At 37.1% G+C, this 25164-nt stretch overlaps 1 protein-coding gene across 1 annotated transcript in view; it reads right to left on the bottom strand.

Moving 5' to 3' along the window:
• The window catches only part of DNAH11 (dynein axonemal heavy chain 11), a 179655-nt gene that overhangs the window by 19246 nt on the left and 135245 nt on the right, over window positions 1-25164 (bottom strand). The window contains exons 64-70 of the mRNA XM_087712777.1: window positions 24578-24813; window positions 23189-23311; window positions 9800-10004; window positions 8473-8637; window positions 7017-7157; window positions 2263-2433; window positions 311-433 (exon numbers count right to left, since the gene is read on the bottom strand). Of these exons, the coding sequence (XP_087568903.1) occupies window positions 311-433; window positions 2263-2433; window positions 7017-7157; window positions 8473-8637; window positions 9800-10004; window positions 23189-23311; window positions 24578-24813 (1164 nt within the window). The remainder of the gene's footprint in view (window positions 1-310; window positions 434-2262; window positions 2434-7016; window positions 7158-8472; window positions 8638-9799; window positions 10005-23188; window positions 23312-24577; window positions 24814-25164) is intronic.

Raw genomic sequence — 25164 nt, 5'->3', positions numbered from 1 at the left:
CCAATGAGTAAAGAAAATACTAATCATGTTTCAATAGGCTTCTTACTGAAGATTTTTAAAACAATATTTTTTAAAGCCGATAGAAAAGTAACATATAAAATGTAGTATATAAATTGAAAACTGTATTTACTTCAGAGCAAATCAATTTAGATTAGTGTATAGAATACATTGCATTTAAATGTTGGAAAATTAGGACTCTGGAATAAAGATGCACATAATTAAGTTAAAACTCACTCAGATATAGGAGGTAGTGCATTTTTATAGAATCCAAAGGGAAAAAAAGTCTCAGAAAAAGTGTTTCTATACTTACCTTAACAGCACTCCATGGCTGAGTTGTTAAAAAGTCAACTGGACTTTTATAGGTATGTTCAACTTTAAATCGTAGCAAGAAATTCAGCATGGTAGGTTCTATCTCTTTATTACTCAACAAAATCTAGGAAGTAAAGAGTGAACAAAAACATAAAACTAAATTTTAGATTTGGTCTATTAATACATATTATTTATCCATTTATTTCTTTTATGAAATTTATGAAATATATTTCTTATAACTGAGGGTATTTAAGAAACATTATAGGGAAAATAGGTGTAGGTAAAACTATCATTTTTATTATAACACCTTTAACTTTTGCATCTTTAACCTTAGACAGAAATTTATTTCTGCTCTAATATAAGAATAGAACATCAAAGTAAAATGTTTCTCCATCCTTTGCCTGCTGTACTCTCTAGCTACTTCTTCATAAAAGGACTGCTTCATTTGTCTGGAATGATCTAGGATCTTGAGCAAGGGGTTGGATTAAAAGACCTCCAAGGTCCCTTCCAAGTCTGTTACTCTTGCACTTGCTTTACAGTGCCAATACCATTTATTATTTTGAGCTTAGTGATATCTGTAAATAAATCTGTCCTTTTAACTTTAGTTAGTAATTAAATTAACTGAATGCTATTTTGCCCCATGTATGTAGAGCTGGGCTTTGGGGAAATTAGTGAGAAAGAATTAAAACCAGGGGTGGGTTGCTGCCAGCTTTAACTGTAGGTTTGGCATGCAAAAAAATTGCGTTAAAATATCTTGAAATATTTTAACCACAAAATTACCATTTTGAATGTTCTAACTATAAAATAATTAGGTGAGATTAAATTTTCTTCAAGATGGAATAAGGAACACTATTTTTTCTTCAGAGATGAAAATAAATAAACAAACAGGTGGCCTATTTTTTAGTATCTTCTAGGTCCTATGATTTTTATTTTTTTTGCTTATCAGCTTGTCATTTGATAACTTTTTCCTCAAGACCTCTCAGTTTAACTGATTTAGTAATGTGACTTTAATTCTATTGGTTAAACTGGATAAGAAGAAGTGAGAACAAAAAACTAAGAGGAAGATAGAATTTACTCAGAGAGAATCTATAAGATAGTAAGGTAGAGAAATTTAAAGAAAAAGAAATCCTTTTATTACATGGAAGTTATACCTAACATGAATTGATAGACAATTATACAGTCTATGTTTTATTCCATGCTTTATTTTGCAGATAGATAAAGCAAAAATGTATTCATGTACACATTAGTGTACATGTTTTGAATGCTATTGATGCTGGGTAAATTGCCCAGTTTACTTGTACTTCAATAGCTATTTATTCTAGCTTCTCAAAAGTTAAGTCTTCTGGGTCTAAATTCTTAAGATATATTTATAAAGTTCCATCGTGTGTGTCTACTGCCATTCTTATATGAAAGCAGGAATACTTAAAGCTGAATGAAACACATGGGTAGACATTTTTGGAGTTTGGCTTATTTTCTTCATTATGGCTTCTCTCTACATGCACTAATGGTAATGAGGTATAATTTAGCCAGGAAAAATCATAGACAAAAATATTTAATGCAGAACATTAAAATAACCATACCCCAAGTCAGGTTTAAGCCTAAATCCACATTATTTCCTATAACAAATATGGTAGAAACTTTTGAATTTTTTTCATTCAAATCTTGAACATTCAAACCATTAAAAGTTTTATTCTATAAGAATACAAAAAAAAAAAAAACTTGAAACACCCAATGACATATTCTGAGTGAAATTGTTTTGTTCCAAGTTCATGGTGCTCCATTTTGAATATTTAACCAAATAGCAATTGATCATTTGGTTGCCAACTCTATCCTGCAACTTTATATGTATTATTATCTCAACTCAAATAGTCAAAATTTGTACACTGCTGATTTACATCAATAAATGCATCCTCAACTTTAAAATGCTAATAATAGTAATTAAAATTTTCTAACCTGAAATATGGTCTGGCCAAGAAAAATGAGTTTGTCCCTCTCAAAAAGTCCCTGACTGATATAAATGAAGGTGAAATATGTTATGGCTTCTGTCAAGTTGAAGATGCGTTCCGGGATATCATCTGATGCCTCAGCTTGCTCAATAGCTTTATGAAATACATTGTTGAAAGCCTAACAAAACAAAACAAGAAAACATTCTCTAAATTTTTCTTTTGATAGGGTATGTGGCAACTTAATAATAAATTATGTTATTATAGGCATAAACATTAGGGATATTATAGCACAAATTAAGGATATAACAGCAACAACAACAACAATAATAATAACAACTCCGCCATTGCTGGTCCCAAGCCCGGATGAGAAAGGAGGAGGGTTGCCAATCTGACCCCATAAAAAAAACCCGCCAACCCATACAATATGGTGAAAGAAATGAATAAAAATTCTATACCACATCGGTCGTCACGTGGGTTAACAAGGGCCATGGTGGATGTTGGGGTCCCTGGACATCCGTTGACTAGTGGGCTACAAGTGGACCAGCCAACAAAATGACAAAAATATAGTGCAGATGAAAACCGTGCCATAATGGCCTGTTACTACAACTCAGAGCCAGAAAAAAGAGGTTATTTAAAGTGAATGTATGAATTATGGAAACAACAATATCCAGATTCAAATGTTAGTGAACAATTACTAGCAGATCAAAGACGATTTATTATACGGAATAAAGTGTTTAGTAAAGTTGAACTTGAGGAAATTCAGGCAAATTGCAAAACCAAAAAAACAACATCACAAGCGGAAATAACTGATATTCAAGACACAACTAAAAACTCCCAGAAGAAGCTGTCAAGGAGGAAATAACAACACTACCACTAGAACCAGTTATCACTGAACCAGCTGATGAACTAACTCAAAAACAAAAAGAATTGAAGGATAAGATCATGGAGCGTTTTCTGCTTAATGAGGAAAGGCAACGTTTACCACCACTAAAAACTGTGCCTAAGAAAATTTTGGCCCTTATCATGAAAATGGTAAACAGTGTTTTCAACAATTGAATCGGGATCCATTTAATGAACCAGTTAATGTACAGTGCAGCTGTAATAGTCACTAATGAACTAGGCATTAAAATCAAAGAACCTAGTCACACAATGGAAAAAGCATCAAAGCCAAAGTGGAAAATCCGATTAGAACAAAAAGTCAAAAAATTAAGGGCAGATGCTACTAACTTAAAGAACATGTATGAGCAACGGCTTAAAAACAACAAAATCATAGATCAGCTAATCAGAAGATATAGATTGGATACAAGAAACATCAATGAAGCTGTAGAGATTGTAAAACAGCAGATAACAGCAACAGCTAGAAAAATTGAAAGATATGAGGCACGAATCATCCAATATAAACAAAATCAGCAATTTTGATCAGACCAATGGCATTTTTATCAAAGTCTTAATGTGAATGGTGACACCAAAAGTGAAAAACCAGAAAAGCAGGCCACAGTTGAATTCTTGAAAGAATTGTGAGAAAATGCAAAGGACTACAATAAGGAACCAAAGTGGATACATGACTTTGAGAAAAGCATTGGCAACAAACAAATGCAAGTATTAGAAATAACAACTGAGATGGTCAAAAATCGAGTAAAAAAGGTAAAGAATTGGACATCACTTGTTTTCTCGTTTTTTCCAATTTTTTGCAAATACAATTCTAGCAGCTGTTAAAACATTTACAATCAAATATTTCAAGTCTTTATTGTATGTTTCTGGTATGATTCCCAATAAACAAAGTTCTGCTTTTAAGTCTATGTGTTTATGTATCATTTTCTCCAACCACATGTGAATTTTAGTCCAATATCTTTTAGCTTCAGTACAAGTCCACCACATGTGGTAGTATGAACCTGGCTTTTGATGACATTTCCAGCATTTTTCGGATTTGTTCTTAGACATTCTTGGTATTCTTGGTATTAATTGTTGAGATTCTCCCAATCATTTATAATTGTAGATTTTCATCAAATCCATGTGCTAAGAGCCGAGATGGCGCAGTGGTTAGGGTGAAGTACTGCAGGCCACTTCAGCTGACTGTTATCTGCAGTTCAGTGGTTCTAATCTCACCGGCTCAAGGTTGACTCAGACTTCCATCCTTCCAAGATGGGTGAAATGAGGACCCAGACTGTGGGGGCGATATGCTGACTCTGTAAACCGCTTAGAGAGGGCTGAAAGCCCTATGAAGCGGTATATAAGTCTAACTGCTATTGCTATTGCTATTGCTATTTGTTGCTTCAATCTAAAATAGTTATCCTGAGAGTACTACATCTAGCTGTTAAAGAAATCCCCAAATATTTGACCTTGTTCGTAACTTGCATCTCCAAGATTTCCGCCAGTTCTTCTTTTTGTTTTGATGATATATTCTTTGTCAAGATCTTTTCTTTATTTATTTTCAAGCCTGCTACTTTTCCATACTCCTCAATTCTTTCTATCAATTTAGGTGCAGATTCAAGTGGCTCCTCGAGAATGAAAAATAAATCATCTGCAAATGCTTGCAACTTATATTCTTCTTTTTTAATAGTCATTCCCTTTATTTCTTCCTCTTTTCTGATCCTTCTATTTAAGACTTCTAACGTTAAGACAAAAAGTAACGGTGATAACGGGCAGCCTTGTCTCGTACCTCTATTTCAATAGGGTCTGTCAATTCTCCATTTATCATTATCTTAGCTGTTTGCTTGTGATATACTATTTGTATAGCTTGAATAAAATCCTTACCAAAGTTCATTTGTTCCATTTGTTCTATCATGAATCGCCAGTTCACATTATCAAAAGCCTTCTGCGCATCAAGAAACATCAATAGCAATAGCAGTAGACTTATATACTGCTTCATAGGCCTTTCAGGCCTCTCTAAGCGGTTTACAGAGAGTCAGCATATTGCCCCCAACAATCTGGGTCCTCATTTTACCCACCTCGGAAGGATGGAAGGCTGAGTCAACCCTGAGCCGGTGAGATTTGAACCGCTGAACTGCTGATCTAGCAGTAGCCTGCAGTGCTGCATTTAACCACTGCGCCACCTTGGCTCAAGGCCATTTGCTTTTCAGAATGAGCCTCATAATATTCCAAAGTGTCCAAAATTATTCTTATATTATTCTTAATTTGTCTCTTTGGTAAAAAACCATTTTGATCTGGGTGGATAAACCCATTTAAATATTTTTTTACGTCTCTCTGCCAGTATAGAGGCAAATAACTTATAGTCTGAGTTCAGCAAGGAGATTGTCTATAGTGCTTAATTTGCGTAAGGTCTGCCTCCTCTTTAGGTAGCAATGTAATATATGCTTCTAACCATGAATTTGGTATTTTGCTTTCAACCATTACTCTAGTGTTTTGTAAAATTCCACTGGAAGGCCATCCAGTCCTGGGGTCTTCCCATTATTTTGTCCTTTAAGAGCTTCAGTTAGCTCCATCATTATTATTTTACCTTCTAGTATAATTCTAGTGTCGTTTGGTATCCGGGGGAGCTGATGTTCTGCGATGCGTGCATTTATTCTCCTGTTCATTTGTCCTATCTATGTTGCAGGACAGATTTTGCATGGTATTTCATAGACTCCTTGGTTTTCGAGCTGGATTTTTTCTTTGGGGTTTCTTAAGATGTGGTTATTTTTTGGTCAGTGTTGAAGGCTGCCTTGATATTTGTGGAGAATTTTGCTGATTTTATCTGTGGTGCCTTTAATGTAAGGGAGAAGGGCGTTGTTCTGTTCTGTCTCTCTGTTTCTGTCTCTCTGTCTCTCTGTCTCTCTGTCTCTCTGTCTCTCTGTCTGTCTATCTATCTATCTATCTATCTATCTATCTATCTATCTATTTATCTAGAGAGAGAGAGATATAGACAGACAGACAGACATAGATCACACACACACACAAGACAATGGATTAGCTTAAACAAGAATGAACTGTTAGAAGAATAACAGAAGAATAAATGAAAACATATTTTCCTTTAGCAAGGAGACAAAATCCATTGATTCTTGAACTATGTATAAGGAATAAAGAGTCATTCAGAAGCAAATGCCATAAAATATTAAAATACTCACTGTCTTTGAAGAAATGAGAGCAGCTATATCATGATATGTTCATAAAGTACCAGAAAATTTACATTTATTAAACCCATTAGCAAACTCTGAAGAAGGGAGGGGAAATAATCAAGTCTAGTGTGGAATGATCAAGTCCTCAAATGTTCAGGGTTTTTTTCAACAAACAAACCAAACAGGAAATAAAAGGAATAAGTGGGGGGAAAGTGGCATGGATGAAGTACTTGGATGACACCGTAATGGATTGAAGTCTGGAACATAAAGCAACATTGTCTCGAACATAAAACATTGTTTGGACAATGTTGCTTGCAGCTGCTCTGAATAATTCTAATATTCTCTTACGATACTCTGCTGTTCTAAGTTGCTATTTTTCTATTTAACATTTCATTAATATTTCTGCCACTGACATTGGAAAACAGCAGTATATTCTAAGAAGATATCACATTTGTTATGGGTGCTATACAATCATATTTTTTTCTATTTCACAATTCTCTAGCTAGAAATTGTCTGTACATTTTTCAACATAATATAAACTATTATTATTATTAATAACAGGAGGGCATAATAAGTGACTTTAAATTATTTAAAAAATATCCTACCACTTTCCTATTTTCTGGGGATACGATTGCTGGTAATCAAGCTGTTTGCAGCTCTGCATTTATTTTTTACTTTCAAAAATAAAGCAAGAAAAAGTTGTTACCTTCAGTGAAAACTGATAGATGGGATTGATTTTGCTTAGATCCTGAATGACAAAATAAAGAAGAGAAGCTCTTGCAGCTGCTGGTCTATAATACTCTCTGGCTTCATTAATATTAACTTCATTTTCTCTGGCTTCTGCAGCCTGTGAGATAACAACAAAGAAGGTATCATAATTATTGGTAGAGCAAATTCACAGTAATGTTTAAGCTGCAATCTTAGACAAAATTACTTAGGCAAAATCCCCATTGAGTTAAGAATGAGAACTGTAGAGAAGTAGTAGCATATAATTTGCAGTGGTTAACTATTGAGCTTTTTTTTTAAAGGATGCTTTAAAATGGGAACTAAAATACTAGCATCTATAATGAATCTATATCACCGTTCAGGACTGTTGATAAGATTGTTTTGATAATAATATTACTTATGAATGATACAAAGGTCAAAAGTGCTAATTCTAGTCCATAAGAAGCTATACAGTTATTTCAAGGAAGATAAAAATGATTAGATGAAAACTGTAAATAAGCAGCTGCAGGACTATACAGGTCAGTTTCTGAAATAATATTGCTTACACGAAAATAGCAGTCTCAAATGATTAAATTCATGCTTTTTTCATCTTAATATTATAAAATATATGATATGATACAATACTATACAATACAATATGATACAATACAATACAATCTGGTGGCGTAGTTAGAATGCAGTGTTACAAGCAAACTCTGCCCACAGCCTGGAGTTCGATCTCAATTGTGCTCAAAATTGACTCTGCTTTCCATCCTTCCGAGGTTAGTAAAATGAGGACCCAGATTGTAGAGGTCAATATGTTGACATTATAAACTGGGTCCCCAATACCCTGGCCATGGCCCACTACCAGATTGTGGCCTGTTTGAAACTGGGCCATGGGAAAAATGGGCAAATGAATGCATGTGAAGCTCCACTTGCATGAGTGGTAGGCAAGCATGCACACCTATGTGAAGCTCCATTTAAAAGTAGATTAATGGAGAAAGGTGGAATCACAACATAATAAGCATTTTAGGGATGAGTTTATGGTCCTTGAATGAGCAGAGGGTGCTTGCACTTACACATGAAGCTCCATTCATGTGAGTGGAGCTTCACGCATAATCACAATTGCCTGCCACTCATTCAAGGACCATAAACTGATCCCTAAAATGCTTATGATGTTGTGATTTCACCCTTCTCCATTAATCTACTTTTAAATGTTATGGGCCAATTGCTTTTAATATCACAATAACAAGCACTGAACATTTAAAAATGGCAGATGCTTTGCATAGTGAGCCCATTGGGTTCCAAGAAGCCAGAAGTTATTATTTCATATATTGGAGAGATCAAACTGCTAACATTTATGTTACAGGAAGGAGATCCACATAGTATATCTGGATTTGTCTTCAGATAAAAAATGTATTTGAAGTTAACAAAATCAAAGCCTAAAGCTGCAGTACCTTGAATTCTATCTCTGCCGCCATTAATTTTGTGGTTTCAAGTTTCTCCACAAGTTCAGTATCTCCCAAGAAGCTGCCTTCAGCAGCAGAAAGGCGAAAAAGTAGATCATCTTCTAAGACCTTCAATTGAATTTTGAAATCATTTTGTTGTTTTGTCAGAAGAGACTAGGAAACATAATGAAAAGTTTGGAAAATAGGGATTATTATCAATTTGACTCCATCTCTCTGTCCGCAGCCAAGTACTGTTCAGTAATCTACATTTTACACTGTAGGATTGATTCTAACTTGTTAGATATTTTAGTTACATATATAAAAACATTTCTTTTGTATTTATTCTAATTAACTGTGATTTCTGTATTGTACATGCTGCCTATGACCAAATAATGTTTTGTTGTTGTTAATTATGACGACAATGATGATGGTGTCTATATTTGCAAGAACTAGCAGGAATTGCAACTGAACAGTAACAAACAGCCTATCTATCACTGATTAGCATCAGTGATGTTTGATGATGTATGATGAGTATATTGTCATACATAAAGGCTGCATTCAAAAAGTACAGGTAATCCTCAGCCTACGATCTTTTGTTTAACAAGTGTTCAGAGTTATGATAGGGCTGATAAAAGTAAGTTATAACCAGTCTTTGCACTTATGACTATTGCAGAATTCTGCAGTTACATGGTCAACATTTGAGTACTTGACAATGGGCATATATTTACAACAGTTGTAGTGTCTCAGAATCATGTGATCACCATTTGTGACCTTCCCAACCAGCTTTTAACAGGCTAAGTCAATGGGGAAATTCAACTATGGAACTTCCACTTCTGCCAGCTGTTTAATTGCTATATTATTTTAACATCTAATTTATAATTAATTTGAGTTTGTATCTTTATCTTTTTATATCAGAGATGGTATTTAGCAGGTTCTGACCAATTCTGGTGGTGGAAATTTTGAGTAGTTCAGAGAACCTGTAAATACCACCACTGACTGGCCCCACCCCTATCTATTCTCTGCCTCTTGAGTCCCAGTTGATCGGGAATAAATGGGGATTTTGCAGTAACCTTCCCCCGCCATGGCCACCAAGCCACACCCACCAAGCCATGCCATGTGCACCAAGCCACGCCCACCAAGCCACGCCGTGTGCACCCACAGAATCAGTAGTATTTTTTTTTAATCCCACCGTTTTATATGATTATATGCATTACATGGTGATTATCATGTCATAAAAAATAAATAAATAAATAAATAAATAAATAAATAAATAAGTAAATAAATAAATAATGGAATCTCATCGACTGCGTGATACCATAGCATCGTGTGGGCTTACCTTGACTGTCTCCAACTCTGGTCGTTCAATACCAACAACATCAGCCAACAACTGGTCTTCCAATCCATCCTTTGTGACTGTGAAATTAATTAAAGTGGTCTGAGCCTGCAGCTCTGGTTTGTAGTGGGGGTTGGCCAGCTTAGTGTGAAGAATGAGACGGAAATTCTTGTTGAATTCACATTCTCTGTCTTCAATTTTGATATACCTGAGATTGATTAAAATGAAAATCATTACAATATTGAGTCCTCAAAAAATGCAAAAAAAATGTCAAAGGAGGCCAAGCATGACTCACACTATTATAAATAAAGCTGATGCTGTGCTTTAGTTTTCAACATGCAGCTTTCCATAAGATTTTTTTTAAAAAAAAGAAAACCAGTTAAGAAAAATTAAATTCACATGGGGATTTATGCATACCCTGTTTAAAAACTTGTAAGTGTCATTGAAAGTACACAGCTTATTTAAAGTACAGGAGAAGGGAAAGCAAATACACAAATATAGTACATTGGGGAAAAATACAAATAAAATTCTAGCCACCTGTCATTCACCAATCATTCTAGTTTTCAGCCAGTTTAAAAAGGTAGGTTTTAAGATCTGTTTTGAAGGACAGCATCAAAAGACAGCATATTTGAGGCCAAGCAAATTTGTCAATGTTGGTGACCTAATAGGGTGGGTGCAACTACAAAGAAGGCTTTACTGCAGGATCACACTAGATGGCACTGTTTAATCTTTGGCACCCAGAACATGCCCATCTGATCAGACAGAACCTAAGAAAAGTGGTTTCATAAATAGAAAGTAATATGCTAAAGCCAATCCTAAATCTGGTATCAAACTATATTTTGAAATATTGTTCAGATGGATTTTTTTTAATAATAATTTTAAAATTGTTGTACAGACATGTCATAAAATGTCTATTTGCAGAACATATGCTGAACTTCAATAAGAACATATGCTGAACTTCAATAAGCACTCCGCTGCAAGGGAAAATGGAAGAATGATTTCAGAAATTGGCGATAGAACAAAGAGGGCAATTTTGTAACTCACTGTTTTCCTTTATTTACAGAGAAACTTACCTGGGGAACAATTTCATGCTATTGCAATGCTAAAATGGTTCATTTTAAAATGAGATCTGGAGCCTTGTACTAAAATTGTACTTTATATGTGCTCAATCCTCAGAAGTGATAAATTATTACCAATTTTTTGTGGTTATAGCTATGAAAGACAAGCACTCCACAATGATTCAGTGAGTTTTATCACTATAGCTATGTTGGGGATTTTATTTAATTGCAGATTTGGGGAAAATAAATGTTTGTGCTATTGCTCTCTTATGGCTCAGCTACGATAGCAGCCAAAGAAGTAGAGGAGAAAAGGATGACAGAATTAATTCATCCAATTCAATAAAAGACATTTATGTAGAGGTTAACTCTGGAATTCAAGGTATGGTAATCATGGATTTTTTCCCCAGTATCCAACATAGCTGATGTGAATAGAATCCTTAGAGAAGCTCTTATAGAGCAGATCCTTCACCTTCACATACTGAAATACCGTATTTTTCAGAGTATAAGACACACCAAGATTTTGAAGAGATAAATTAAAAAAAAAATTGCACTCTGCAGGCCTCCCAAAATTTCTGCATGCATCATTTTTTGTGGAAAAACAAGGCATGCATAGCCTTTAGGAGGCTTGCAAATGCTCCTGGGGACTGGGGAAAGGGCAAAAATGAACAAAAAATGGCCCATTTTTGGGGTTGTTTTTGATATATATACGTACATTGAGAGAGAGAGAGAGAGAGAGAGAGAGAGAGAGAGAGAGAGAGAGAGAGAGAGAGAGAGAGAGAGAGAGAGAGAGAGAGAGAGAGAGAGAGAGAGAGAGAGAGAGAGAGAGAGTCACAACCCCTGGTAAGCCCCAATTATGGGAGGAAGCTAACTGCTTCCATCTGTCAATCGGCTCATCACAAGAGTCCATCATGACAGAAACCCAATATTTTTACTGTTGCCTTTGTTATATTTGTGTTTTTTTTATTTGTGCTGATAAATAAATAAAGGGAGACTAGTATAGATCTATTTCAAGCTATTTAGCTCTCATCAGCTAGCCATACCCTTACTGGGATTCGAACCTGTGCTGTATTGCATCTTAGGCAAACGTCTTAGCCATTAAGCTACAGGTCTCCTCCTTATCAGCTGAAGCCAGGGAAGAAGGTATATATTTAGTGTCATAACCCCTGGTAAGCCCCAATTATGGGAGGAAGCTAACTGCTTCCATCATCTGTCAATCGGCTCGTCACAAGAGTCCATCACGACAGAAACCCAATATTTTTACTATTTTACTGTTTATTTATCAGCACAAATTTTTAAAAAAACCACAAATATAACAAAGGCAATGTCTGTGTGTGTGTGTTTTTTTTTTTTTAATTTGTGCTGATAAATAAATAAAGGGAGACTAGTATAGATCTATTTCAAGCTATTTAGCTCTCATCAGCTAGCAATATCCTTACTGGGATTCAAACCTGTGCTGTATTGCATCTTAGGCAAACATCTTAGCCATTAAGCTACAGGTCTCCTCCTTATCAGCTGAAGCCAGGGAAGAAGGTATATATTTAGTGTCACAACCCCTGGTAAGCCCCAATTATGGGAGGAAGCTAACTGCTTCCATCATCTGTCAATCGGCTCGTCACAAGAGTCCATCACGACAGAAGCCCAATATTTTTACTATTTTACTGTTTATTTATCAGCACAAATTTTTTAAAAAACCACAAATATAACAAAGGCAATGTCTGTGTGTGTGTGTGTGTGTTTGTTTTTTTTAATTTGTGCTGATAAATAAATAAAGGGAGACTAGTATAGATCTATTTCAAGCTATTTAGCTCTCATCAGCTAGCAATATCCTTACTGGGATTCAAACCTGTGCTGTATTGCATCTTAGGCAAACATCTTAGCCATTAAGCTACAGGTCTCCTCCTTATCAGCTGAAGCCAGGGAAGAAGGTATATATTTAGTGTCACAACCCCTGGTAAGCCCCAATTATGGGAGGAAGCTAACTGCTTCCATCATCTGTCAATCGGCTCGTCACAAGAGTCCATCACGACAGAAACCCAATATTTTTACTATTTTACTGTTTATTTATCAGCACAAATTTTTAAAAAAACCACAAATATAACAAAGGCAACAGTACAAATATTTATTTATTTATCAGCACAAATAAAAACAAACAAACACTAGTCTCCCTTTATTTATCAGCACAAATAAAAACAAACACACACACACACACAGACGTGTGTGTGTATGTGTATATATATATATATATATATATATATATATATATATATATATATATATATATATATATATATATATATATATATATATATATATATATATATATATATATATATATATATATATATATATATATAATATTTATGCTGATAAATAAATAAAGGGAGACTAGTATAGATCTATTTCAAGCTATTTAGCTCTCATCAGCTAGCCATACCCTTGCTGGGAATCGAACCTGTGCTCTATTGCCTCTTAGGCAGATGTGTTAACCATTGAGCTACAGAGCTCAACTCCTTATCAGCCAGGCCAGGGTGAAAGGTATTTATTTAAAGTCACAACCCCTGGTATGCCCAAATATATATATATATTGGCCATTCTAGGATCTTTGTAAGATAATGGACAAATCTCTCTCTCCAACTATACCTACTTACACATTATTTATTTCATTGTAACCGTGTGTCAAATATTTTAAATACATGAATATTCATGTGCAGAAAGAAAAATGCAAAGCTAAATTGTATGAACAAATAGATTTTTTGGTCTTTGCTCTTATATGACTCTTTAATGCATGCATGAATAGAAAGATAAACAAATTAATGTAAACAATGATTTCAGAAATCATTGTATCCTAATTAACAGAGCTTCTCCGCTTAGTACAACAAGAAGATATTATCAGAGAATACTTATGAGAATCCAAAGACTTGCTGAAATATGAAAAGGCAGAAAACCTATTGAAGAAAGTCCATCAACTATATGTCCTCTGATAATGCAGAGAGTGAATTGTAATGGATCAGATATAGAAATAATTTGTTACTTGCAATCATAGCAGACAGAATCTATAAGTTTACCAAAGCAGTGGAGAAAGATAAAAGCTAAAAGATGAACACATTTGCACCAGGTTCAAGGTAAACAGTAATATTTTATGTAGAGCAACTGCATTGTCTTGCATGACCCCAAAGAAAAAATCATCTCAGCTAGAAAAAAACTGGTATTTAGTGACAAACAGAACAAAAACAGTTTTCAATCTTGTTCATTTGGAGTATAAGGCATGTTTGGTATGCAATCAGTTCAGTTCAGTTCAGTTCAGTTTATTGTATTTATATGTCGCCCTTTTCCCCCGAAGGGGACTCAGGGCGGCTCACAACTCAACCAGGGAAGGGGGATACAGACAAAAAGTTTAAAAAACAAAGCATAGCAATGCATAATTTAAAACATAACAGTCATACCATTCGAGACGGGGGCAACAGCTCTTTAGCCCCAGGCCTGTCGGAACAACCAGGTTTTAAGGGCTGTGCGGAAGGTCTGGAGGGTGGTGAGGGTTCGAATCTCCACGGGGAGTTCATTCCAGAGGGTTGGAGCAGCCACAGAGAAGGCTCTCCTCCGGGTAGTCGCCAGTTGACACTGGTCGGCGGATGGAATTCGGAGGAGGCCTAATCTGTGGGATCTAATCGGTCTAGTGGAGGTAATTGGCAGCAGGCGGTCTCTCAAGTACCCAGGTCCAATACCATGAAGGGCTTTATAAGTAACGACTAGAGCCTTGAAGCGTATCCGGAGACCAATAGGCAGCCAGTGCAGCTCGCGGAGGATAGGTGTAACATGGGTGAACTGAGGTACACCCACGATTGCTCGCGCGGCTGCATTCTGGACAAGCTGAAGTCTCCGAATACTCTTCAAGGGCTGCCCCATGTAGAGCACTTTGCAGTAGTCCAGTCTAGAGGTCACAAGGGCACGAGTGACTGTTGTGAGGGCCTCCCGGTTCAGGTAGGGACGCAACTGGTGCACCAGGCCAACCTGGGCAAATGCCCCCCTGGTCACAGCCGACAAGTGGTGTTCAAAAGTCAGCTCTGGGTCCAGGAGGACTCCCACATGAATTTGGTTTGAAGAGTCCTCCTAATCACGGTCTGTAATGATTCCTTTCACCAAAAGCATGTGTATAAAGTTCAAACTTATTTTCAATACTCAAGCAAGAATTATTTGTATATACTGCAAATGAAATTGGCTTAAGGTTCCTAAATGTGGATTGGGCACTTTATAGTTTATAGGCATGCTATAAAGAGATGAATGGACAGGGTTGGATCTATGTTTGGTGTAATTCATAATATAATCTATTCTGGTTGGCTTCATATATGACAACATATCTGAGATCTGGACAACTTACATGATGGTTAAAAAAGATTCCTAATGTATTTGTCAGTAAAGCTTCAGCAAGAACACAGATAAAGCAGTCTTGAGAGCGAGATTGCATTTTTCTATCTGGCAATTTGGTGTTGCCACAGCATGACTGAAGTTCTTTTAGAGTTATGCTAGTGTATTTAAGGATGACAATTGCATCACAGAGACAGTAGAGACTCTTTTGTTTCTTTGATTACATATAAGCTGATTTAGAGGAATATGAAGTAACCCCCACTATTTATAGCATTGTCCAAACTTTCTTAGTCTAACTTTGTCTAACTCTCTCCCAGGGCTATTTTCTGGCAATCATCAGCTCTGTTGCTTAGCTACCAATTCCCCCCTTTCTATTCCTCCACCCCTCTCATGTTTCACTATGAAAGAGAGATAGGGAAGGAATTGCCTAAGTCCCTTTGGGCTGTGCTTAAAGCTTTCATCCTGCTTTTTCAGATCTTGTTTGCTGTCCCTCAGCATAGATTTTGTGTGATGCATGTAACTGGGTCTTCTGTCTGGTCCTTCCTTGTCTAGAGTTTGCAGATGTCTCAATACACAATACAGAATAGAGCTGGAAGGAATCTTGAAGATTTTCTAGTGCAACCTGTTCTTCAAGAGGAGGCCACTCCTTGTCCAGTCTCTTCTTAAAAGCTTCCAGTGATGAAGCACCTACAACTTCTGAAGGCAAGATATTCCCCTGATTAATTGTTCTCACTGTTAGGAAGTTTCTGCTTAATTCTAGGTTGCTTCTCTCCTTGATTTTGTTCCTCTTGATTGATCTTGTTCATGTTTAAACGATCAAAACATTGATCAAAATCAATTCATTTGATTGATCAAGCAATTGATTAAACAAAATATAAGACTGATTGTTCCTTCTGTCCCCATGCCTTAATTTTGGTGTGACACATATCTCTATCTGGATTTTTAGTTCTCTTCTGGAGAAAAGACTCCAGCTCACAACTTTATCCTCTTCTCCCTCTGGAATGAGAAAGTGGAAACTACATGTCATGCTGTCTCTCTCCAGCCACCAACTTCCTGAATAGTTTTTCCAAAGGCATTTTCTGCCTTGATGCTTCAAAGTGTACAGACTCAAATGTAGCAATGCCTCTATCTTTTCTCTCCTCCTCTTTCTCATTCCATTTACATGAGCCCCAACAACTGAGGTAGTGCCTGCCTTCTCCGGGCTTTAAATCCGAAGATTTATGCTGTATGCCAATTAAAATGTTATCCCATCCTCCCACAATAGTTGTGGCTGGCATTCACGGCTGTTCATCTACCCTCATAAGAGCACAGCTGCATTCCAAGGTCACATTTGAGCTGCTCCTCCCCACCTTTTCTTTCCTTCTACTGAATCACAACAGGAGCAGCCTAGCCAAAAACCCTATGCCGAAGGATGCATATTATCCATACATAAACATAATGGTTCCACACCTTTGAGTCAAGGTGCTTGGAGATGCTTCCATGTTTTCAGATTTTAAATAGTACTAATGGAAATCCGGATGCTGAAAACATTGTAATCTTGTATTTCAGGATTTTCCTTCATAATTTTTTATGTTACAACAACTTCCAAAAAGTAAAGGCAGGATATAATTTTAAGAAGTTGTTTCACAGATCATGAGGTTTGCTAATATGCAAAGCCAGTAAATTTGCTTTGGAAGGTGCATATGCTGATAAATCTTTCCAGTAATACTTTCTGTCGATTGATATCACAAGATATATTTTATTTAAAATTAGGATTGTCTGAAGCTCAGTAGATCTAATTATTTGTAATTACCTAGTTGTTGTCAGTATGTGGCCCTTTTATGACAGCAGTAGCTGTAGTAGGTCAGGTTCATCTGTATATCTTTTCAAACATAGGATTAATGTACTATTGATAAAACCATTACTAGAACCAAATTAAAGTCTGAGCTGATGTATTGGTCCATAGGGTGCTGTCAGACATGAAAGGAGTAATTAGTATTCATTACTTCATACTGTGCAACATTCCAATTATTAATGAACTTCAAACTGTTGATCTGCATCAAATCTATCATAAGCATCTTTCTTTATTACAAGGGGATTGGAGAGTGTGAGTGAGAGTAGAAGAAATACTAACAAAATTACTGAAATAAACAAAAAGTACAACCTGCTTAAAATGCTGTAAATATGGTTTGCATGTTTTCACTCTCTGTAGCCTCAGAATTTAGGGTAAATTCAACAACTAGTCATGGACTAGATTGAAAAGAACAGATTGAAAGAGCTTCAGTATAGAACAAATGAAGACTATTTGTTCCACAGACAGAATAAGCTTCGTCTCTTGCAGCAAAACAGCACTTAAGAGATGTTTGTGTTTATTATGATACCTGCTTCAGATGAATGAAATATAGTCTTTTGTGCCTGCTTGCAAAAGACAATCCACACATATACAGATATTATTTCTATTTGAAACATTAATCACTTATTGTCAGCTGGGACTGTGGTAAATAATTATTATCTTATCTACACTTAAGCTTTGCATGAACTGACAGTAAATTATATTTTTTGTACTTCATGGGCTTGGATTGCACTGTAAATATAATATTTACTTTGTATATATTTGAGCTTTTCATACAAATTCTCATTTCTAACAACTATTTCTAACAATTTAATACCTTTTTGGTATGACAATTTATCACTTTCTATACCTGTATAAAATGTAGGAGTGTATCTGTCCATCACATCCAGACTGAGAGTATATCACATAAACATTAAAGAATTGATCCTACTTCAGAAAAACAAATATAATATATCCAGGAGTGGGCTGCTATGGGTTTGCCTGGGTTCAGGAGAACCCATAGCTAAAATTATGGCTGGCTTAGGGAACCTCCAAATCCCACCCCTGGCTGGCTCCTCCCACTCCTCCCCTCCCAGGAGTCTCCACACGCCTGTTTTAGATGCGAGATAAGTGCAGAGCTCACATGGAGGCTCAGGGAGGAGGGAAATGAAGAAGTTCTGAAAGGCCAGAAATGGGCACATTTCCGGCCTCTAGAAAGCCGCTGGACCTGGGGGAGGCAGTTTTTACCCTCCCAGAAGCTTGTGGAAAAGCCCCCCCCCCCATGAGTCAGGAGGCTGAATAGGCCATGGCCCCCATGATCACCCAGCAACCGGACAGAGAACCTATTGCTAAAATTTTTGAAGCTGAATATATGTGCTAATTTTAATGACACCCAATCTTTGAATGTGTAACTTAATATATACACACATATATATGTATATACTGTATTTTTCAGAATACAAGATGCACCTGAGCATAAGACACAGCAAGATTTTGAAGAGGAAAATTTAAAAAAAAATTTTTTTGCACTCTGCAAACCACTCAAAAATGCTCCATTTTTCGCAAAAACGGGTCCATTTTTTTCAAAAAAAGGGCATGAATAGCTCTTAGGACATTTGTAGAGGGTTCCTCGGGGGTGGGCAAAAATGAGCAAAAAATAACCCATTTTTTTGCAAAAACGGGCCCATTTTTTTTTTCCAAAAAAGGGGCATGGATAGTCTTTAGGAAGATTATAGAGTGCTGCTGGGGGTGCAAAAAGAGGCCACTTTTTGCTCATTTCTGCTCTCCCCAGCCCCAGGAGCTCTCTGAAAGCCTTCTAAAAGCTATGCACAGCCATTTTGGTGAAGGGGGCAGAGTTTCAGGAGACAAAAAAATGCTGTATTCAGTGTGTAAGATGCATCCAGATTTTCAGCTTCTTTTTTGAGGGAAAAAGGTGCATCTTCTACTCTGAAAAATATGGTATATACATACACACACATGCACGCACACACATACACAAAATTATATATAATTTTGTTGGAAACTGCAACTTTTACTTCTATTTTCTTTGAAAAGGGTTTATTTTCCCAACTGAAGAGTCAGAGATGAATGAGTACAATAAAAATCCTGCTCAGTTATTAAATTTACTAAGTTTACATCACTACTCATGAGTCTTAATGATCTCAGGGAGATATATTGAAGAAAATTTTAGCTCCTTGGAATAAGTAATACATTGCTTAATTAAATAGTATCATAATACACACCTTTAAAAGTTATACCAACTACTATCTGACAAAGTATACAAAATAGTTTCCATTAAGCTATCAAGGTGCAGTCAATACATTTAGAAAACTCTAATTTAACATTAGTCATAAGCATAATTCATTTAATAAACACATCCTAGGATGATGCAATATGGTAGTAGTGCACTATAATTTATTATTTGAAATTTATAACAGCAATAGTACTAGATGATGGTGTGGATGATATCTCAATGACACTGAATATGTCTTATGGGCAAAGAACTCCATGTTTTAGCATCTAAAGATGCTGGAAGAATTCTTGATTCTTGGGCAAGGTTAACTGGTTCTTAAACCCAGTTTAAGAACTGGTACTTCTAAAAAGCAGTAAATCATATTGCTTTATTAGCAGCTACTCATAAGTTTAGTTTAGTTTAGTTTTAATTTATTTATATGCTGCCCTTTTCCCTGAGGGGACTCAGGGCGGCTCACAACTCAAGAATGTATATTTGGTAAGGCTAAGAAAATGTGGAATATTTAGTTCATTAGTGCAGTCACATCAACAGCAAATCCAAAATCTGCCATCCAGTCTGCATCTAAGAGCTCTGGGGTATCATTCCCCTTCTTCTCACAGAGCAGTTGAATCTCTACTCTCACATCCCGTAATATTTTAAGCATTTTACCTAGGCTGTAACAGTCTCATGATCCTCCAGAAGTACAGCAAACTGTCTGTAATTCTATATTTTTGCCCCAATAAAGTTACAACATCAATAACATGGTTAATTTTTAGCACTGACAACATCTCCTGATGTACAATGTAAAAACACCAATTTTTGTTCAGGGTTCATTTCAGTCATTTTATTCTACATCTGCTTCAAAAGTCTGAGATTTCTCCTCATCAGATTTGGACCATCATCCATAGTAAATGCTGCCAGTTTGTCTCATTTCAGTCCCATCTGAAGTATGCATTTATTATATGAACAAATCACTTCTTATTATCATCCCTTTCATTGATGGCATTTAAGATTCCTCCATAATCTTAAAGTCCTTCATTATCCCACGTACAAAGATGAGTAACTGCTATGTCACAGACATTGCAGCTCTCATCCAAAGCTAAGAAGAAACAGTAAAAATGATCTGCTTGTTTTGTAGCTGAAGTTCCAGATTTTCTCAATCCTTAATCTTTCTCATTATGGTTTGTCTCAAATGCCATTTTTTTCTCAAGGCATATTAGCACTGCAGAGTCCTCCAAACTCTCTTTGATAAACTTTTCATCAAAAAATGACTTATTTTTTTTTTCAATTTTGCGAGATATCACATAACTTGTTTTGACTGCTCCATCCATGGATGAGCAAAGTTTGATAAAAAGTCCTCATTGGTTTTGCAGCTTATCTAGCAAGCATCAGATACCCATGCCTGCTCTGCACCATTTCTATGCATCTTTAATCACATAATGGTAATCCAAATCGTAATCCTTACAAGACAATCTATACTCCACAAACTATGACTTTATCTCTGACTTCAGTAAATAAAAACATTTATATCTTGGAAAAACTCTACATTCTAGCTCAGCATCTCTTGTAAATATCTATTGTCCAATGCATTGCCATGAAGGTTCATAGGCACATGGACACATATGTAAAAATTGCAGTCAACTTAAAAAAAATACACTTGTATTGCATGTATGGTGTACACTTATTTATATTTGATTTCTAATTTCCAGTTGACCTCACACAGGTCAGACAGAGGCAGCCATATGGCCTGGGGCTATAAAATGTCCAGGTCAGTCTTATATATAACACCCTAATTTCTCACTTCTTTCATAGCACAACTGCCTCCTTTTCTTGGACTATTCCTAGATATTTTTCAATGTTTTCATTTAACTATATACTTTCTTTAATATAAATATGTTATAATGACACCTTAACCTAGAATGAAAAACAAATGTAAAGAGAAAAAAACATTGTTCTTAAAACACTACTGATAAAAGAAAGTCAATCACAGTTACCATTTCTGTACTTCTGTACAGGGTAAGGCTGAGGAGTATGTTCAGTTCTTGGCGGACAAAGTTGCCCGGTTTCGAGCGGACCTGGACTCCACTCTTGCAGAGCCAGCTGAGACACAGGGGAAAGACTTGGCAAACCATCTCTGGGTTGAGTTTCAGGAAGTTGCCTCTGGGGATGTGGACAAGGCTATGCGAGCTGTGAGTACCTCCACTTGTGTACTGGACCCGTGTCCCTCCTGGCTGGTTGCCAACAGCAGTGAGGTGACACGAGGCTGGATCCAAGCGGTTGTTGTTGCATCTCTTCGGGAGGGGCACTTCCCCACCGAGCTTAAGGCAGCGGTGGTGAGGCCCCTTCTGAAGAAACCGTCTTTGGATCCAGCTGTTCTTAATAACTACCGTCCAGTCTCCAACCTTCCCTATGTGGGGAAGGTTGTTGAGAAAGTGGTTGCTCTCCAGCTTCAGCGTACCTTGGAGGAAGCAAACTATCTTGACCCCTTCCAGTCCGGCTTCAGACCAGGTTACAGCACAGAAACCGCTTTGGTCGCATTGACCGATGATCTCTGGAGAGCTAGGGATGGAGGCTTTGCGTCCATCCTAGTTCTCCTTGACCTCTCAGCGGCTTTCGATACCATCGACCATGGTATCCTTCTGCGACGACTGCGGGAGGTGGGAGTGGGCGGCACTGTCTTGCAGTGGTTCTCCTCCTACCTCTCGGACAGGTCGCAGTCGGTGTTGGTGGGTGGGCAGAGATCGTCCCCGAGGCCCCTAACATATGGGGTGCCACAGGGGTCGGTCTTGTCCCCCCTCCTATTTAACATATACATGAAACCGCTGGGCGAGATCATTCGGAGGCACGGGATAAAGTATCATCAATATGCGGACGATACACAACTGTATCTGTCCGCCCCGTGCCAACTCAATGAAGCGGTGGACGTGATGAACCAGGGTCTGGAAGCTGTTAAAGACTGGATGAGAGCAAACAAACTGGTGCTCAACCCAGACAAGACCGAGTGGCTGTTGTGTTTTCCTCCCAATAATTTGACCACCGTACCATCAATCAGGCTGGGGGGACAAAACTTATACCCCTCAGATAGGGTCCGCAACTTGGGAGTCCTCCTGGATCCACAGCTGAGTTTTGATCACCACCTATCAGCTGTGACCAGGGGGGCATTTGCCCAGGTTCGCCTGGTGCGCCAGTTGCGGCCCTACCTGAATCGGGAGGCTCTCACGACAGACACTCGAGCCCTTGTGATCTCTAAGCTGGAATACTGCAATGTGCTCTACATGGGGCTGCCCTTGAAGAGCACCCGGAGACTTCAGCTAGTACAGAACGCGGCTGCGCGAGTGATTGTGGGCGCACCTCGGTTCGCCCACATAACACCTATCCTCCGCGAGCTGCGCTGGCTACCTGTAGATCTCCGGGTGCAATTCAAGGTCTTACTTACCACCCATAAAGCGCTCCATGGTAGTGGATCTGACTATCTGAGAGACCGCCTCCTGCCAATAACCTCCCTGCGTCCCATCAGATCGCATAGAGCGGGCCTCCTCCGTATTCCATCCGCCAGTCAGTGCCGACTGGCGACCACCCGGAGGAGAGCCTTCTCAGTTGCTGCTCCGACGCTATGGAACAATCTCCCCGTGGAGATCCGTACCCTGACCACAGTCCAGGCCTTCCGCACAGCCCTCAAGACCTGGCTAGCCCGTCAGGCCTGGGGATAATTTTCTTGCCCCTCCCGAATGCTGAGTGAATGTTGTGTTTTAGCACTTTTTGTTATTTCACTTTTCTTTTGTTGTATTTTGTCTTTCACTCCCCTTCCCTCATTATTGTAAGCCGCCCTGAGTCCCCTCAGGGAAAAGGGCGGCCTATAAATGTTAAATAAAATACAAAAAAAATAATAATACAAAAAAATACTTTTCTGTTCATCAAAAAGTACTTACTTCCCCCTTTTAATGGTGTTTCTTCCAAGCAAAGGATCAAGCACAGGGTCTATTTTCTCATCCAGGTTTTCAATCAGGACAACATCGCCACAAGCCAAAGTTCTTTCAATAGTTTTCAAAAATCTTAAATAAAATAATAAAAAGGAATTTGTACAAAACAGCCTATGAAAAGCATAATTGAACACAATTATTTATTCTCTCCATAGGACTTCTAAAAACAGCAGTAGCAAAAATTCAAGCATTGCTAATCTCTTTCTCACCAGATATCTTGAGTGATTTAAGATGAAATAAATTGAGCAATTTGTTACTCAATAGTAGATAAATTTCCCGCTCTATATATCCATTATCAATGCAAGTGAAATTAATTGCATGATGCTTTCATTTACCATGGTCTCACCTGTCAGGTTTGTTAGGGAGCCAAATTATCTGGCTTAATTTTTGTATATTTTGCTCCTCAAGCTGAAATCAGACCATACATCTTTACATGGAACATATTTGGGGCACTTTCAACAAGTGCAAAGTTAAGTTAAAGAAAATCCTTATAGCAAATTTAGAAAATTCTTATTGAGTTGTTGAAAACAGATGTAGGAAGCCCCCATCCTGCAGAATAAAATATTCTAAGGAATATTAAAAGAGGCAGAATATAATATTTCCTCTAAAAGAAAAGAATCTCTGTTACAAAGGCAGAAAGCAGATCCAGTCTTTCTGCAGAAGGAAAACAGCCTCTAGCAGAAGCCTGAAGGCTTTATGAATGAATATTTTATATCCAGTCATAAAGACAGACCGCTCTATTAATAAGATTAGCTTAGATAAACAAAACACCTAGGATTTGCATTTCCTCTTTTGCCTGTAGAGCCAGTCATGACCCCCACCTAGCCCCATAGGAATCTGGCAACAGCCATTAAAATATTAAAGGACATATTCTTATTCAAGAATAGACATCTCAATCACAAAGCCCCCACATCTCCAAATTGTATAAAAGCCCATCTATTGTCAACCCCAATTTGTCAGTCACAACAGAAATATGCTGTTGTCACTGTTGTTTCTGGCTACCAAATAAAAAGAGACCTCCTTTCCAACTTCTCCTTGCCTCCAATTCATTTCTCCAACATCTTTCTTCAACTTGGAATAAGAACTGGGCCAGATTTTACTTTCAACTCAGAAAACAAAGCAAAAAGCTTCTTCCAAAATCATACTCAAGTTAGATATCCAGTATAATGGTATAATATAACACCAACACATTGGAAAATAATTAAAATAGTGGAATATTTGTTATGTTCAGATTAATCTCTTCTGAAACACCCACCCTACATGTACTTTATTTTACATGTAGTAAATGACTTTGGGTGGACAGGAAATATGTCATGCTGTTATACAACCTGCACTTACCCCTTCTCTCCTAGAGTCATGATTTTAAGATCAATTCCATACTTATTCTTTATCCATTTAATTGCTTGTAGCTGAGGATCTATTAGAAGTGGCCAGCGTTCACAGTTTGTTAAAATAGCAGCATTTTCTATTGACATCTTATCGCTGGGTAATCCTTCATTATTCCATGTTGCTATCATTGCATCATCAGTCAACATGGTAACCAGATCTAACTCTGTACTTGTTGGAATAGGAATCTTGAATAAAAAAAATATTTTTCTACAATGTCAAGCTTTGTACAATAAACCATAATCAAGGAAGCAAGAATACAAATATTTCAGTAAACAATTTTAAGGTGAAAATTAGATACAACACAGAATTCTGCTATCTGCAATAGGAGGTTTCAGTCCTAATTTATGAGTAAGTTTATTAACATGGAATCTATTTCAATTTTGAAACTTTTTTCCTGAGCTTTCTACACAGATTGAAATGCTGCTCAATAACAAGCTCTTCCATCTGTTATTTTTCTTTAAAGATCTTGCTGTTTCTTTCTCAAATTTTTCACAATCTGTTGCATAATGTTTACTAAAGCCACAAGAAAACATGAA

The sequence above is a fragment of the Thamnophis sirtalis genome, unplaced genomic scaffold (assembly GCF_051295495.1).
Source record: "Thamnophis sirtalis isolate CommonGarterSnake01/CBP01778 unplaced genomic scaffold, rThaSir2_p1.2 scaffold_4, whole genome shotgun sequence".
Lineage (NCBI taxonomy): Eukaryota > Metazoa > Chordata > Lepidosauria > Squamata > Natricidae > Thamnophis > Thamnophis sirtalis.
This window is presented reverse-complemented; position numbering and strand designations above follow the sequence as displayed.